This window comes from Aotus nancymaae, unplaced genomic scaffold, assembly GCF_030222135.1.
Source record: "Aotus nancymaae isolate 86718 unplaced genomic scaffold, 86718_ANA_hifiasm-v0.15.2.pri h1tg000062l, whole genome shotgun sequence".
Lineage (NCBI taxonomy): Eukaryota > Metazoa > Chordata > Mammalia > Primates > Aotidae > Aotus > Aotus nancymaae.
In genome coordinates, this window is record NW_026988476.1 from 33254798 (window position 1) to 33271071 (window position 16274).

At 47.3% G+C, this 16274-nt stretch overlaps 2 protein-coding genes and 1 non-coding gene across 5 annotated transcripts in view; 1 reads left to right on the top strand and 2 right to left on the bottom strand.

Moving 5' to 3' along the window:
* Positions 1 to 16274, bottom strand: part of STRC (stereocilin) — a 35309-nt gene that overhangs the window by 15171 nt on the left and 3864 nt on the right. The window contains exons 1-11 of one of the 2 annotated variants that reach the window (XM_021673125.2): positions 6218 to 6299; positions 6009 to 6105; positions 4920 to 5705; positions 4807 to 4831; positions 2789 to 4046; positions 1783 to 1845; positions 1578 to 1682; positions 1267 to 1433; positions 748 to 934; positions 495 to 610; positions 90 to 222 (exon numbers count right to left, since the gene is read on the bottom strand). In XM_021673125.2, the coding sequence (XP_021528800.2) occupies positions 90 to 222; positions 495 to 610; positions 748 to 934; positions 1267 to 1433; positions 1578 to 1682; positions 1783 to 1845; positions 2789 to 4046; positions 4807 to 4831; positions 4920 to 5705; positions 6009 to 6054 (2886 nt within the window). In that variant the 5' untranslated portion in view covers positions 6055 to 6105; positions 6218 to 6299. Of the gene's footprint in view, positions 1 to 89; positions 223 to 494; positions 611 to 747; positions 935 to 1266; positions 1434 to 1577; positions 1683 to 1782; positions 1846 to 2788; positions 4047 to 4806; positions 4832 to 4919; positions 5706 to 6008; positions 6106 to 6217; positions 6300 to 16274 lie in introns of those variants that run through there. The other variant, XM_012442150.3, reaches the window with a different exon arrangement.
* Positions 1059 to 1161, top strand: LOC135270482 (small nucleolar RNA U13). Its single transcript, XR_010338655.1, has one exon. It is a non-coding gene; the product is annotated as a small nucleolar RNA U13 (small nucleolar RNA).
* The window catches only part of CATSPER2 (cation channel sperm associated 2), a 31358-nt gene continuing 21313 nt past the window's right edge, over positions 6230 to 16274 (bottom strand). Inside the window, exon 13 of one of the 2 annotated variants that reach the window (XM_012442152.3) lies at positions 6230 to 6409. In XM_012442152.3, coding sequence (XP_012297575.2) covers positions 6333 to 6409 — 77 coding nt within the window. In that variant the 3' untranslated portion in view covers positions 6230 to 6332. Of the gene's footprint in view, positions 6410 to 6871; positions 12296 to 16274 lie in introns of those variants that run through there. The other variant, XM_012442153.3, reaches the window with a different exon arrangement.

The following is a 16274-nucleotide window of genomic DNA, read 5'->3' on the forward strand; positions in this document are numbered from 1 at the left end:
TGCTCAAGCTTGGTTGACACAATGGGAAAGCCATCCACACAGACCCAGGGGAAGCCTAGAGTCTTGTAGGCTTGTGCTAAGGGGCTCACCCGTCCTTCTGGGCTGAGGGTCCCATTGGCTGCACATTCCAGCAGTCCCCGCTCTACCGGCCCCATCGGATCATTCAGGGGTACTAGGCTCTGCAGCTCCTCAGGGCTCAGGAAACAGGCGAGGGGCCCAAGCCTGAGGAGGGCATGAAGCTGACCTTCATGTGGTCCCTGAGGCTGGCACTAAGGCAGACCTGGCAGCAGATGGTGTGGGTACATACACTGGGCACTCTGACCACTATACCACTACAAAGGGGCACCATCTATAGACCTCTCTCCTGGAACTCTATGCTGCCCGGGGCCACTGCCTACTCTCTTGCCCCTTCCTTCCTAAAACACTGACATCTGTACCTTCCTCTCTCTACCTCTTTCTCTCTGGCCTTGATTACTGATCCCATGACAACTCACCTGCGTACCTGCTCCTCGCCATCCTGGACACTCTGGTTTACCAGGCTGCGCAGCACATGGCGGGCATGCCCTGGCCCCAGACCTGCTGCTGGCCAGCTATCCTCCAGGGCCTGGATCTGAGATGGGGAAGGTCAGCTCACACTGGGGTCACTGTGGAGCTCTTGCAGGGAGGTGCCACTGAGAGACATGCCATTGACTCTCATCCCTACTAGCAGAAGATGGGCCAGTCAAGTAAAGAAGATGATTCTCATACCTGGTGAGGGCTGAGCTGCAGAAAGTTCTCCAGAGGGAGGTGGGGGAGCAGGGGCAGCACTGCCCACAGCAGCTCCTGGGGCCAGGCAGGTACTTCCCCAAATAGTTCAGGGGCCAGCAGTCGCTTTGCCAGAGCTTCCTTCTGTTCAGGCCTCATTCCTGGGCTGTAATCCCGGATGGCAGCCAGGCTGAGGGAAGTAATGGGTCTTAACCCTTTGTCTTCTTCCAAACTGTTTTTCCCTGGCCCTCTGTAGCCCTGGTGTCTAGATAGGAAGGAGACGCTCCCTGATTTTAATAGAGAGGAGCTCTCTGATCCTTCTGTAGTTCATCAGCGTGATGATTGGGTTTTCACACTCAGGTGTGAGATGTGCCTCTCTCAAACCTTGTTACATGTTGGCACATTACCTATCTGGCATGAAAGAAAAAAAACAGAGAGAAGCTCTGGAAGGGGTTGCTCCAGGTGGATGGGGCTGCTGTCTTGACCCTGACAGGAGCAGGATGAGTAGTGCAGGAAACTTACACACTGTCGTTGGCTAACAGGGATGGTGGGAAGCGCATCAGGTCAGAGACAGCCAAGAAAGGGATGAGTGGTGACAGGTCAATGAAGAGCTGGGAGGTGAGGCGAGGGTACCGCTGGAGCAGCAGGGCTGTCAGGCGACCCAGGGCCTGCTCCTCAGACGGTGGTACCTGTGGGGGCACAGGAATGGATTCTGGCCCTGAAGATGCTCAGTATCCCTGCCATTTCCTCTCTGGAGTCCCTCCTCCCACTAAGGCAAGTCCTCTGAACACTAGGCTCCAGGTGCCCTTGCTCCCCTTTCCCTCTATGCTCACCTGCAGCTTCCCCTGCAACATGAGGGTCAGGAAGCCCTGCGCAGCCTCCCTCTCTGCTGAAAGCACCAGCTGCTGGAGGTTTTCTGGGGGCATATGCAAGTACGCCTGCAAATAGCAGGTCATGGCAGGTATGGCTTCAGGGAGCAGGGACCTCCAGCCAGGCTGTCACCCAGCCCACCCTTGTGCCCTCCACTAGAATTGTTACCTGCACTAGAATCTTCAGGGCCCAAACACTCTTTTCCCTCTGGAGCAGATCCCACAGCACAGGCTGGTGGGAAGAAAAACAAGATGCCAACAGAGCTGTCTTTGTCTCTCTTGCAGCTCCAGAGGGATTCCAACTCCACTTGCTGGGGTGCTTGTCCTTCATCTCAAGTGTGATTCTTCAGCTATTAAGCTCTTTTAGGTCCAGGATAATCTCTAATTTCTCTCGTACCCTCTCCCATGCCAGGTTCATAGTTGGCTCAATAAATACTTGTAGACCTGAACCAAATACTATGACTATCTAATTCCCTTTTACTGGGCCCAGGGCTTGAAAAAAGGTGGCCCTAATATGGAGTAAGGAGTCTATATATATCCTACAGAACCTGGCAAAGTACCCTGCATATAACAGGCACTCAGTGAATGAATTTGTGGTATTTAACATGTTCTAACCCCTCCATTCTACAGAGTAAAAACTGAAGCCCAGAAAAACTAAATTAAATTGCTTGCCTAAGATCACACTAATTTGTGGCACCGTTGAACCTAGAACCAAAGTCTTCTGATCGGTAGTGTCCCTGAATCTTTCTCATTCTTGCCTTATCTTCCTGTATTCGGCCAGCCTCCAATTCTCACTCTCTAGGGGAAAAACTAGAGTCCTCTAACTTGATCGCTTTTCTTTCTGGTGCAGAAACGGGGAGAGTCAAAGAGCCCAAAAGAATAGCAAGGTAACATTTACTGCACGTTTATGTATGATGCACTGTGCTAAGCCCAAAGCATGTATTATCTCATATACCATTATCATCCCCAGTTTATAGATGAGAAAACTATTGCTCAGAGAAGTTAAACAATTCATTCAAGGCTGGTCACAGAACCAAGATATGAATCCAAGGGGTCTGACTCTAGAGCTGTGTGCTTAAACTACCACCCTATACTACTGCCTCTCAGTATTCAAGGAATTCCCCTGGAGGCCCTACTCACTGTTCTAGGAGCTTTCACTCTGGCAGAGCACTCACACTAAAGCAGGCCAGCAGCTCCATCTTGCTTATACCAGAGCTGGGGTCGAGAGTGGGTTCAAAGCCTGGTGGCGTTGGTTGTTCCTCCTCTTGTTCCAGATATTCCCCAATCGTCCGTAGCACACTGCGCCGGCCCTCTGGGCGGAAGGCATCCCAGAAGGAGCAGTTGTCCGGGAGACTAGAGAGGAGTAGGGCCCGACCCAGCATCCCCTGGGTCTCAGCCCCTCCAGCCCCTGGACCCAAGAGGAAGGTCAGCAGGCGCAGGAGATAGTGTAGGCGTGTGGGGTGAGCAAGGGCTGGCACAGAGGACTGACAGCGTGGCAATTGGGATAGCAGGCCAAGCAGGAAGGGCCCAGGGGCCAGACAGAGTGGGGATGGTCCCAGTGGTGGCAGAGAGGGCAGAAGGGGGCCCAGCAGCCCTTCTAGGAAACAAGTGTCATTGCCCCCACGGCTTATCCTGCATTGGCCTGCTAGCCAAGGCCAGAAGGGCACCAGGGACTCATACATGGTGTCATTGGCACAGACCATCACCAGGAAGCTGCCCCCATCTGGGCAGCGTTCCCCACAGGGTCCAATGTGGCAGGGTGGGGAGGCAGTGACATCTAGGGTGGGGCCCTGGCACACATGCTGGACCCAAGCCTGGTTGCTGGGAGGCACAGCCTGTAGACTTGCCTCCCCACACAGCCGCTCAGCCCACAGAGTCTCATTCTCCAGGAAGCAGCCCCAGAAGATGTCTGGGGTGAGGGGAACAGGGGGCAGGCCTTCAGGGCAGCTGGTAGGGGGTGGGAGCAGGCCAGCACAGAGCTGCTTTACCAGGCGGCGGTTGGAGCCAGACAGGGCTGAAAAGGAGAGATTGCTACAGATTGCATCCAGAAACTCATCAGGATACTGGTCATGGCAGGCCTGTAGCCAGCCTTGAGCACCTGGTGCCCATGAGACTGCATACCACACAGCTGTCTGGCAGATGGCAGTGGTGCTGGGAGGAGGCTGTGGAGTGGCAGGCTTGGTGTGCTGGCAAAGCAAGTGGATGGAGAAGTTGGAAATGCTGTAGGGTGGTGCTGGGCCTGATTGGTTCTCACAGAGGGCCTCCACAGTGATGGCTCGCCGTTGGCGTGGGCTGATGTGGGTTGAGGGCTGAGAAGCTCTGGGCAAAGGCACACCCGTGCTCAGGCAGTGGAGGAGGGCGGGGGGTGGGGGTGGTGATCCAGACAGAAAGCCCAGTGCCTGGACATCCCAGGAAAGGTTGTGCCGGATGCCCCTGGGTGCAGAGGGAGGAGCAAGCAGGATCTGGTCAGTTCACATTTCCTCCACCTGAAGATTCTGACCCCGACCTAGAGCCCCTCAAGGGACATGGCAAGCATGGGCTTTTTTACAAGTGAGGTTCCTGAGAGTTTAGGCTTAATGGATGAAATGTTGCAATGGGGCAAAAGGGAGAGGGCTGCCTTGCCAAGGCCCAAAATCACCTAGGAGAAGACCCAGTCGGTATTCTTTCTGTCCACTGGCCCCTTTCTGTTTCCTTTCTTCATATGCTTTTAGATAGCTTAAACACAGCCCTCAGTGGGCCTCTTGTCAGGAAATCTGCTCAGCAACTCAATATGTCTAACTATGCTCCGACACTGTTGTACTGAAGTGGTAAGGGGGTAGAGGAATCCATTTGTGTCCTTATCTTTCATATCCCATCTTTATTAGCTAACATATTAACCACTACATGCCAGCAGTGTTTTAAGTTGTTTGCATATACGGTATCAACTCATTTAATCCGGTGCAACAACTCTGTGGTAACTAATATTATCATTCTTGTTTTATAAACGGGGAAACTGAGGTATAGAAAGACTATGTAACCTGCTCGAGGTCATATGGCTAGGAAGAGGTGGAGCTGGGACACCAACTCACTCCAAAACCACTAAACCACACTCCTCCCATCAGTTTCCACTTCCTCTCTAGAGGCTCATGTCTTCAGCACTCCACCTCCAGACTTCCCAGGCCCATTCCCTCAGAAGTGGTCCGCTATTACTTACCATAAGAGCAGCTGTTGAAGGTTACCTAAGAGGAAAACAGTAAGAAAGAGAACTACCCCAATCTCACTTTTCTTGCCCTGCCACATCCCAACCCCAGCCCTGGCCACACTCACCTCCCTGGCACTGCCCATTGGAATCAGGCTCTGGCTGCCCCAGAATGGAAAAGACCTCATCCTGCAGGGAGTGAGTGACACGGAGCAGGCCCTCCTGAAAGGCAGCATAGAGGGGGGCCCCCACTGTGCGCAGCAGACCGCCCCAAAGAGCCTCCTCGGAGCCTAGCTCCCCTGTTGGGGTTAGCAAACCCAACAGACCCTGCAAAAAGTGAGGAGTTGGCTCCCTCCCATCGAGGCCTGTGGCATTGGTGGGGTCTGCACTGGGCTGCACCTGCACCAGAGCCTGCCAGCGTGTGCCCTCTAACAACAGCAGCAAAGAAGGCAACCAGTCAGCAGCCAGGACACAGTCAGAGGGCCCATCACGGGTGCACGGGGGCCGAGTTGGGGTAGACGGACCCCTAGGAACTAAGGCTCCCAGCAGCACCTCCATGAGTCCGCCCAGCACCCCTGCCTGGTGCACCAAGAAATCTCGGGGAGTCTGCTCCTGTCCCAGCAGTGCCAGCACATCCCCCAGCAGCCCTAGCATTGGCTCCCAGTCGGGGCTGCCTCTCAGTGTCACTAGAAAATCATGGAGCCGGAGAGCAGGGGGCTGGAGAGGTGGGGGCTCTCCTACTGGTCCCTCCCCCATTCTCCCAGGCTCAAAGGAAGAAGAAATGTTGGCCAGGAATGTAGAGAACCGTGAGCGGCTCAGGGAGCCCTGGGGAGCCTGGTCCAGAGTGGAGAGCAATGACTTCAGGAAGGAGAGACCAGGGTCCAGGGACTGAGGCCCAGTAGGGGCCAGAGTCACTGTAAGGAGAGAAACCAGAGGTTACTAAAGAGGAGGAACCTAGAGCCCAAAGAGCCCTGCCCCTGAGCACCATTCCCTACCTGGATCTAAACATGAGGTGAGGGGATGGTGAGCTGAGCCCTGTTGGTTGACCCACAGTAAGTCTTGGCCTGCCTTTCTTAACCCTCATTGTCTCCCTTTGCACAAGTCTCTGCCTCTCTCCTTTGTCCTTTTATCTAACAGGTTAACCTCCACATTCTTAATGTCTTTTTCTAGCCACCCTCCTCCTCCTCATCCCCAGTTCTGCTCACTGTTTTTCTCACCTGTGTAGGACAGCAGCAGCAGCAGCAGCCAGAAGCTCAAAGCCATGTTTCCAGGTGAACACTGGTACTGGAGGTGGTGAGTCCTGGTTATTCTCACCTGTGGGATAGCCAGGTGAGGGCAGGGTACTGCAGGCAGCCTGAGGCTCCACTGACACTGTAGTGTGGTCTTTCAGCAAACAGTATCTGTAACCTGACAGCAGGTTTGTTACCTGAGCCACTGAATATCTGATCCTTTGGCTCTGGAGAAGGGTATGCTTCTGTGAGAGGGACCAATGATAGAGGATCCCAGGGGCCACTCAGAGGAACCCAAGGAGATAGCTTGAGTTAGGAGCCAGTGATGCAGAAAGGAATAGGCAGACATGAAGATGGAGAACTGGAGACCTGGGGAGTAATCTGGCATTCTGCAGAAACATAGAAAACAAAGAGGATATGAAGGAGCTAAGAAGCAAGAAGGATTTGAGGAAATTGAGGAAGAAAGGACACCCAGGAGAAAGAAACAGGGCAGCGAGGTATAAACAGATGAGAAATGAAGACAGAGGTCTGGTCCAAGGAAGGAGAATTCAGGAAGAGGAGAGCTGCTTTCAATTCAGTACTCAGAACCATAGAATGTCAAGAGCTGAGCAGTACCCCAGAGATCACATAGACCAAACTTTTTAATTTATGGATAAGGAAACAGACCAAGAGAAATGTGATTTACTCATTACGCCATTCAAATGTTTGGGTCTTCCCTTTGGTTCTCTCTCTGTGGCCTAGGTGAAAGCCCTCTCAAAAATTCTGAGCCAAGAAGAGATAAACCAGATTAAATCACTACACACAGGGACTGATCTTTCTACACACAGAACTGCTCATAGAACAGAGAGAGAGAGAGACATTTCATTCAAAATAATCTGGTTTGGTCAGGGTTAGAAGTCTTTTTTGTTGTTGTTGTTTTGTTTTTTGTTTTTGTTTTTGGAGATGAAATCTCTCTCTGTTGCCCAGGCTAGAGTGCAGTGGGGCTATTTCACCACTGCAACCTCTGCTTCCCAGGTTCAAGCAATTTTCCTGCCTCAGCCTCCTGAGTAGCTGGGATTACAGGCAAGTATCACCACACCCACCTAATTTTTGTATTTTTAGTAGAGATGGGGTTTCACCATTTTGGCCAGGCTGGTCTTGAACTCCTGACTTCCCGTGATCCACCCACCTCGGCCTCCCAAAGTGCTGGGATTATAGGTGTGAGCCACTGCACCTTTTTTTTTTTTTGAGACAGAGTCTCATTCTGTCACCCAGGCTGGAATGCAGTGGCAGAATCTCAGCTCACTGCAACCTCTGCCTCCTGGGTTCAAGCAATTCTCCTGCCTCAACCTCCTGAGTAGCTGGAGACTACAGGCATGCACCACCATGCATGGCTAATTTTTATATTTTTTGGTGGAGACAGGGTTTCATCATGTTGCCCAGGCTGGTCCTGAACTCCTGACCTCAAGTGATTTGCCTGTCCCGGCCTCCCACAGTGCTGAGATTACAGGCTTGAGCCACTGCCCCAAGCCAGGGTTAGAAGTCTTTTCCATTCTCCATTTGTATCTCCCCAAATGCCTTCACTTGACACCAGCTCTAAATAACAACTCAACACTGAGGCTACACCCAAACTTTTATTCTGTCTTTCTTTCCCTAGAACCCTTCCCCATTCTCTCCCCCAAATCCACACATTGAACTACATTATTAATGTGCTTCTGTCCTAGAAGTTTCACTTAGGATCACAGAGTTTTATTTTTATGTATTTATTTATTTAGAGAAAGGGTCTTGGTCTGTGTCCCAGGCTGGAATATAGTGGTGTGATCCTAGCTCACTGCACACTCGAACTCCTGGGCTCAAGCGATCCTCCTGCCTTGGCCTCCCAGGATCACAGAAGAGACCTGAGGAATCCTCTGGTAAGAACTTCTCATTTTATAGACAGGAGAATTGAAGCCCAAAGAAATGGAATGACTTAACCCAGGTCACAAAGGGAGCTGGAAGCAATGCTGGGATTTTCCAAGGCAAATCAAAAGTTGGGATCAGTGAAATTATCTATTGAATAATTTTACCAATATTCCCTTTGCCCATCAAGGATACCACAACTAGTCTAAAAAGCAGACAGATGAATCCGAGGGAGAATATGACCTGAGTTCCCAACAGCTTTCTGGTTCCAGCCCATTCTGTAATCTACCTGAATTTCTGCCCTTCATTCTATAACAACCCTCTTAAAACAAATTATCTTTTCTTGCTCATAGGATAGCAAAAATTGAGATGGCCTAGGCTCAAATCCTGGTTCCAACATTTACTAGCTGTGTGTCCTGGGACAGTTTCTAAATCTCTGCCACAGTATTTTTTGTGTTTTTTTATTTTTGTTTTGTTTTGTTTTTTTACTGTAAAATGGAAAAAATCCTAGTGTAGAGTTTTTATGAGGATTAAATTAGATAATGCATTTAAAGTACTTGGTGCAATATCTGGCATTCACTCAACAAAGATTAAGCACTTATTATGTGCCAGACACTGGTACAGAATAAACATTCACTCCATGTTACTATTACTATTATTAGAATAGCTCCAGATGAATTCTTCTACTTGAAACTAAAGGAGTTCTAATGAATACATAAATTATTATCTGGAAGTTGTATCTTGAGTGAAAGACCTTCAGAAGAAATATGGAACTAGTTGAGTCAAGCAGAGAGGAACAATGAGGATTCCCTCAACTTAGGATGGAAAATTTCCTGGCAGTTCATATTCTGCTGTTGTAAAACATTGATTAAGCAATTTTCTTGCTGCTGAGGATTCAGACTATGTGCAAACTGAGGATGAAGTGCTTAGGGTTTATGGCAAATATACCAGGCTATTTGAGTGTATTGGTTACTGCTTATAATTCGATAAAGTTCAATGACAGTGAGACAAATTCCAGCCTACAGATGACCAAATGGAAATAGAGAACAACCAGCAAATTGAAATTACAAGGGTCCAGAACAAGAAATTAATCACGTGTCCTGCTAAAGTAAAATGAATTAACACTGTTGACAGATGGAACTGCTAAAGTGAAATGGATAACACTGTTGACAGCTGGAACATTCTGTGATCTGCCAATTAGAATGGATATACCCAGAAAGAGCCACAGAAGTTGAGAACTCTGAAACATCCTCACTCCCTAAAACTTCCACAGGGCACTCTCTTACTCTCTGCCTGGAACAGATGTGCCTTCAGACAATTCGCCTACCTTGGCCTCCCAAAGTGCTAGGATTACAGGTGTGAACCACCGTGCCCAGGCAGGTGCCTCCCTTTGTAAAGTATAATTATTTTTCTCTTTTTTGGGTTTGCCTTTTGGAACTGAAATATTTATTGCTTACTAGATACCTAGGTATTCCCCACATTTCCCAGATCTCTTGCAGTTATATGGGCTCAGGTGATTAGTTCTGTTCAATGGACTGTGGTCGACCAAAGAATTTAAGAGCTAGCAAATGAGTCTCCAAAAATCTCTTCCCTATTGAGGAAACCTAGAAACTAAATGTTGAGACGGCAGTGTCACAAGGTCAAAATAGCCCGAGGCTCCAAATTGCCACAGCATTTATAGTCAGTCCTTGTCATTTGTGAGTTATATATTTGTAGATTTGCCTAGTCACTGAATGTGTCTGTAACCCAAAATCAATACTTATAGTGCTATTGAGGTCATTCACAGACTTGTATTGAGAGGTGACAAGTTCGAGTCACCTGATATGTTCCCAGCTGAGGTGGAACAAGGCAATGCTCTGCCTTCTTGTGGCAGCTCTCATGGTGTAAATATTAGTGTCATTTTTGTTGTCTATCTAATGATGCACTTTTTGCATTTTTGGGCTACTTGTTGGTGATTTCACTGTTTAAAATAACGCTTAAACTTAATGCCAAAGTGTTATGTGGTGTTCTTTAGTGCAAGAAGGCTGTAATGTGCCTTATAGAGAAAATGTGTGCTAGGAAAGCTTTATTCAGGCATGAGTCACAGTGCTGTTGGCCATGAGTTCAATGTTAATGAATCAACAACATATATTAAATAAAGTGTGTATAAACAACAACACAAAACCAATGTTATATAGTTGATGAAAATGTTGTGGCCAGAGGCCCACAGGAACCTAACCCTGTATTTCCCCTGGAAGCAGTGATTCAGTAGTCACTAATTCAGTTGTTTGCAGCAACTTTATAAAACATAACTATTACAAATAATAAAAGTTTACTATACCTTGAACAGTTACCCAACCAGTACTGGAAACTTCATTAGTGAATAATAAGCCTTTCTTATACTAAACCACTGAGATTTAGGGGTTAATTTATTCTTGCAGCACAACCTTTGACTCTCCTGATTAAGATAGTTAAATCATGTTTCATTTTGATATCAAGTCTCTGAATTCTAGGTCTTCATTCCATATTTATTAGTCTGGTGACCCCAAGACGTTTCTATAATTCACTTATCTGTAAAATGGAGATACTATTACTCACCCACCCAATTTTGCTCATTCACTTATAAAGTGTCTATGATGTGCCAGGTACTGGAACAGATCCACTAAATCTTACCACCACTATGATTAGACTAGCTCAAGATGAATTATTCTTCTGCAACTTAAATAATCTTTTTTTTTTTGAGATGGAGTTTTGCTATTGATGCCCAGGCTGGAGTGCAATGCACAATCTCGGCTCACTGCAACCTCCACCTCCTGGGTTCAAGTGATTCTCCTGCCTCAGCCTCCCAAGTAGCTCGCTACCATGCCTGGCTATTTTTTGTATTTTTTAATAGAGAAAGGGTTTTGCCATGTAAGCCAGGCTGCTCTCAAACTCCTGAACTCAGGTGATCCACCTGCCTCGGACTTCCAAAGTGCTGGGATTACAGGCGTGAGTCACCAAGCCTGACCAATTTAAAGAATTTTAATACAAAAATTGGTACAAGAAATAGAACCTTAAGTCAAAGATCTTCAGACAAAATACAGAAAAAATTAAGCAGTGAGGAGATCTTTGAGGACTCCCTCAATCCACAGAAATTGTTTGGCAGTTCTTATTGAGATTAGAATAGGAAGAACAGGTTGGAAGAAGTGATGATAAGTTCAGTTTTGGACATATTACGACACAGTGGTAACCCCATCTCTACAAATAAATTTTAAAAATTAGCCAGATGTGGTGGTATGTGCCTGTAGTACCAACTACTCAAGAGCCTGAGACAGGAGGATCACTTGAGCCCGGAAGATCAAAGCTGCAGTGAGCTATGATTGCACCACTGCACTTCAGCCTGGGTGAAAGAGCAAGACCCTGCTCAAAAACAACAAAACAAAAACAAACAAACAACAACCAGAAAACAGGGGAGGAGATAAAATTACTGTCTTCGTGGAAGTTTTATTATTTGATCATAAGAGGAACTAGTTAGGATGGACAGGAATTTCTGTTTTGTTCACTCGTTGATATATCCCAAATCTAGAACAATGTTTGGAACATACAAACTCAACAAATCTGCTGAATAAACTTCCATTCCTGTAGAAAAAAGCCAGATTGTTTTCATTGAGGAAAGAGTTAAAGAATCAAATGCAGGATGCATAGACCACTGGAAGATATCAGCTATAGAAAGGCAGGAGTGGGTGGGCGCAGTGGCTCACGCCAGTAATCCCAATACTTTGGGAGGCCAAGCAGGGCGGATTACTTGAGGCCAGGAGTTCAGCACCAGCCTGGCCAACATGGCAAAAACCCGTCTGTACTAAAAATACAAAACTTAGCCAGGCATGGTGGTGTGTGACTGTAGTACCAGTTACTCGGGAGGCTGAGGCACAACAATCGCTTAAACCCAGGAGGTGGAGGTTGCAATGAGCAGAGACTGTGCCTCTGCACTCCAGCTTGGGCGACAGAGTGAGATTCCGTCTCAAAAAAGTCAGGAAGAGACTGATTTGAGTAATAATAAAACTCCAGTCTCTTCCACAGCCAGCTCTGTGTGGGGAAAAAGAAAGAAAAAAAGAGAGGGGGAGAGAGAGAGAAAGAGGGAGACAGAGGGAGAAAGACGGAGAGAAAGAGAAAGGAAGGAAGGAGGGAAGGAGAGGAGGGAAGGAAGGAAGGAAGAAGGGAGGGAGGGAGGGAGCAAAGGGAGAGAAAGATAGAGAAAGAAAAAAAGAAAGAGGAGGGAAAGAGAAAAGAAAAGGGAAGAACAGAAAAGAAAGTCAGCAGGGTACATCTGTGTAGTGTCCAGGGGAAAAAAGAGGAGGGAACATTCACTGAATACCTATAAGGCAGTGCCTCTGAATCTTTTTTTGGTAACCTCTGCCACCCAGGTTCAAGTGATTCTCCTGCCTCAGCCTCCCGAGTAGCTGGGATTAGAGGCGCCTGCCACTACACCTGACTAATTTTTGTAGTTTTAGTAGAGACGGGGTTTCACCATTTTGGTCAGAGTTGGTCTTGAACTCTTGACCTCATGATCCACCTGCCTCGGCTTCCCAAAGTGCTGGGAATACAGGTGTGAGCCACTGCACCCAGCCGCTGTTGAGTCTTTTATGTGCAGCTACATAATCTGATTCAATAGGCCTAAGGGATGGGGCCTGAGATTCTATACTTTTTTTTTTGAGATGGAGTCTCGCTTGTCACCCAGGCTGGAGTGCAGTGGTGTGATCTCGGCTCACTGCAACCTCTGCCTACCAGGTTCAAGCAATTCTCCTGCCTCAGCCCTGAGTAGCTGGGATTACATGTGTGTGCCACCACACCCAACTAATTTTTGTATTTTTAGTAGAGACGTAGTTTCACCATGTTGGTCAGGCTGATCTCGAACTCATGACCTTGTGATCCGCCTGCCTCGGCCTCCCAAAGTGCTGCGATTACAGGCATGAGCCACCACACCCAGCCTCCAAAATTATTAAGTTATTTATTTTTTTAGCCTTGTGATAAAGAGATTCTACACTTTTTTTTTTTTTTTAAACTTTCACTCTTGTTGCCTAGGCTGGAGTGCAATGGCACAATCTCGGCTCACCACAACCTCTGCTTCCCGGGTTCAAGCTATTCTCCTGCCTCAGCCTCCCAAGTACCTGAGAGTACAGGCATGCGCCACCACACCTGGCTTATTTTGTATTTTTAGTAGAGACGGGGTTTCTCCATGTTGCTCAGGCTGGTCTCAAACTCCTGACCTCGGGTGATTCACCCGCCTCGGCCTCCCAAAGTGCTGGGATTACAGGTGTGAGCCACCGCGCCCAGCAGATATTCTACACTTCTGACAAGTGACCAGATGAAGCCAATTCTGCTGGCCTTCAGACCACACTCTGAGCAATGCTACTCAAGAGCATCTCCTTTGTGGATAATATATGTAAGATTTATGAAATAATGCTTCCTTATTGTTTTATTATGTTTATTATATTCTGATTGCCAAATTCAATGGATGATGCTCCAGTTCAGCTCTTTTTATTTATTTATTTATTCATTGAGATGGAGTCTTGCTCTTCGCCAAGCTGGAGTGCCATGGCGCAATCTCGGCTCACTGCAACTTTTGCCTCCCAGATTCGAGCAGTTCTCTTGCCTCAGCCTCCCAAGTAGCTGGAACTACAGGTATGCACCACCACACCCAACTAATTTTTGTATTTTTAGTAGAGACAGGGTTTCACCATGTTGGCCAGGATGGCCTCCATCTCTTGACCTCATGATTCGCCCGCCTCAGCCTCCCAAAGTTCTAGGATTACAGGCGTGAGCCACTGCGCCCGACCCAGTCCAGCTCTTATCGGACCATTCCTTTCTTAAAATTCTGTCTTGGCTCTAGGGACATTGCTCCAAATGGTTATCTTTCTATCTCTTCATCTATTCCCTCTCATGCTTCTTTGCTGGCCCTACTTTCTCTTTCTATCCTTTAAACATTTGTTTCTCAGGTTTCTGTCCTCAGCCTTTTCTTCTAATAATTTGTTTGAGAGAGTCTTGCTCTGTCACCCAGGCTGCAGTGTGCTGGCTCATTCACAGCTCACTGCAGCCTCCACTTCCCAGGTTCAAGCCATCCTCTCACCTCAGCCTCTTGAGTAGCTGGGACCACAGTCACATGCCACCACCACACCTGGCTAATTTTTTTTTTTTTTTTTTTTGGGTGGAGATGGGATCTCACTATGTTGCTCAGGCTAGTCTTGAACTCCTGAGCTCAAACAATCCTCCTGCCTCAGCCTCCCAAGTAGCTGGAATCACAGGCATGAGCCACCAACCACATCCAGCCTTTAAAAAAAAAATTGTTTTGTAGAGACAGGTCTCACTATGTTGCCCAGGGTGGTTTTGAACACCTGGCCTTAAGTGATCCTCCCATCTTAGCCTTCCAAAGGGTCGGGATTACAGGTGTGAGCCACCACATCTGGCCCTAATAGTATTAAATGTTATCTTTGACTATTGTTACCTCTAATTCTATTTGATTCCTTTGGGATTTCTAGGTATAAAATCATGTCAAAAATCGTATTTTTAGTTCTTTCTAAATATTTATGCCATATTAGTTTATGCCATATTTAGTTCTTTCCAAATATTTATGCCAAATATTTATGCCATATCTCTCATGATAATCAGGATTTCTAATCAATGTTACGTATTGCAGTTTATTTTTAAAACATTTTTGTTTTCTTCCTCATTTTATGGGGAATGAAATGATTTTCCTTGAAATGTTAATATCGATTCTTGGTTTTAGATAATCGTTACTTCATTTAAAATATTCAGACCTGTAATCCCAGCACTTTGGGAGGCCGAGGCGGGTGGATCACGAGGTCAAGAGATCGAGACCATCCTGGTCAACATGGTGAAACCCCGTCTCTACTAAAGATACAAAAAATTAGCTGGGCACGGTGGTGCGTGCCTGTAATCCCAGCTACTCAGGAGGCTGAGGCAGGAGAATCGCCTGAACCCAGGAGGCGGAGGTTGCAGTGAGCTGAGATCGCGCCATTGCACTCCAGCCTGGGTAATGAGCGAAACTCCGTCTCAAAAAAAAAAAAAAAATTCAGACATAATTCATATAAAATTCACCATTTTGTGTGTGTGTGTTTTGAAACAGGGTCTCACTGTTGTCACCCAGGCTGGAATGCAGTGGTACAATCTTGGCTCACTGCAACTTTCACCTCCTGGGCTCAGCCTCCCAAGTAACTGGAATTTCAGGTGTCCACCACACCTGGCTAATTTTTGCTTTTTTTTTTTTTTTTTTTCGTAGAGATGGAGTTTTACCATGTTGCCCAGACTGGTCTCAAACTCCTGAGCTCCAGTGATTCACCCACCTCAGCCTCCCAAAGTGCTGGGATTACAGGTGTGAACCACCGTGCATAGGCAAATTCACAATTTTAATGTGTACAATTCAGTGTTATCTTTTATTTTACTTTATTTTTGAGACAGAGTTTTGCTCTTGTTGCCCTGGCTGGAGCGCAATGGCGCAGTCTCAGCTCACTGCAACCTCTGCCTCCCAGGTTCAAGCAATTCTCCTCCCTCAGTCTCCTGAGTAGCTCGGATTACAGGCACCTGCCACCATGCCTGACTAATTTTTGTATTTTTAGTACAGACAGGGTTTCATCATGTTGGCCAGGCTGGTCTCTAACTCCTGATGTCAGGTGATCTGCCTGCCTTGGCCTCCTATAGTGCTGGGGTTACAGGTGTCAGCCACTGTGCCTGGCCCAATTCAGTGTTTTTAAATATATTATGTTGTTCCTGTAATCCCAGCACTTTGGGAGGCTGAGGCAGGTGGATCATGAGGTCAAGAGATCAAGACCAATCTGGCCAACATGGTGAAACCCCGTCTCTTCTAAAAATACAAAAATTAGGTGGGCATGGTGGCGTGTGCCTGTAGTCCCAGCTACTCGGGAGGCTGAGGCAGGAGAATTGCTTGAACCCGGGAGACGGAGGTTGTAGTGAGCTGAGATCCCACCACTGCACTCCAGCCTGGTGCCTGGCGACAGAGCAAGACTCTGTCTCAAAAAAAAAAAAAAAAATATATATATATATATATATACACACATATATATATATGTATTATATTGTTGAACTATCAAGACTATCTAATTTCAGAACATTTCTATCACCTGCAAAAGAGACCCTATACCTATCATCTGTCAGTCTCAATTCCTCCCTCCCCAACCCCTCAAAAACCACTAATCTACTTTCTGTCTTCATAGATTTGTCTGTTCTGGGCTCCAGGTGTGGTGGCTCACATCTGTAATCCCAGAACTTTGGGAGGCCAAGGCAGGTGGATCATGAGGTCAGGAGATCGAGACCATCCTGGCTAATACAGTGAAACCCCATCTCTACAAAAAATACAAAAATTAGCCGGGCGTGGTGGTATGC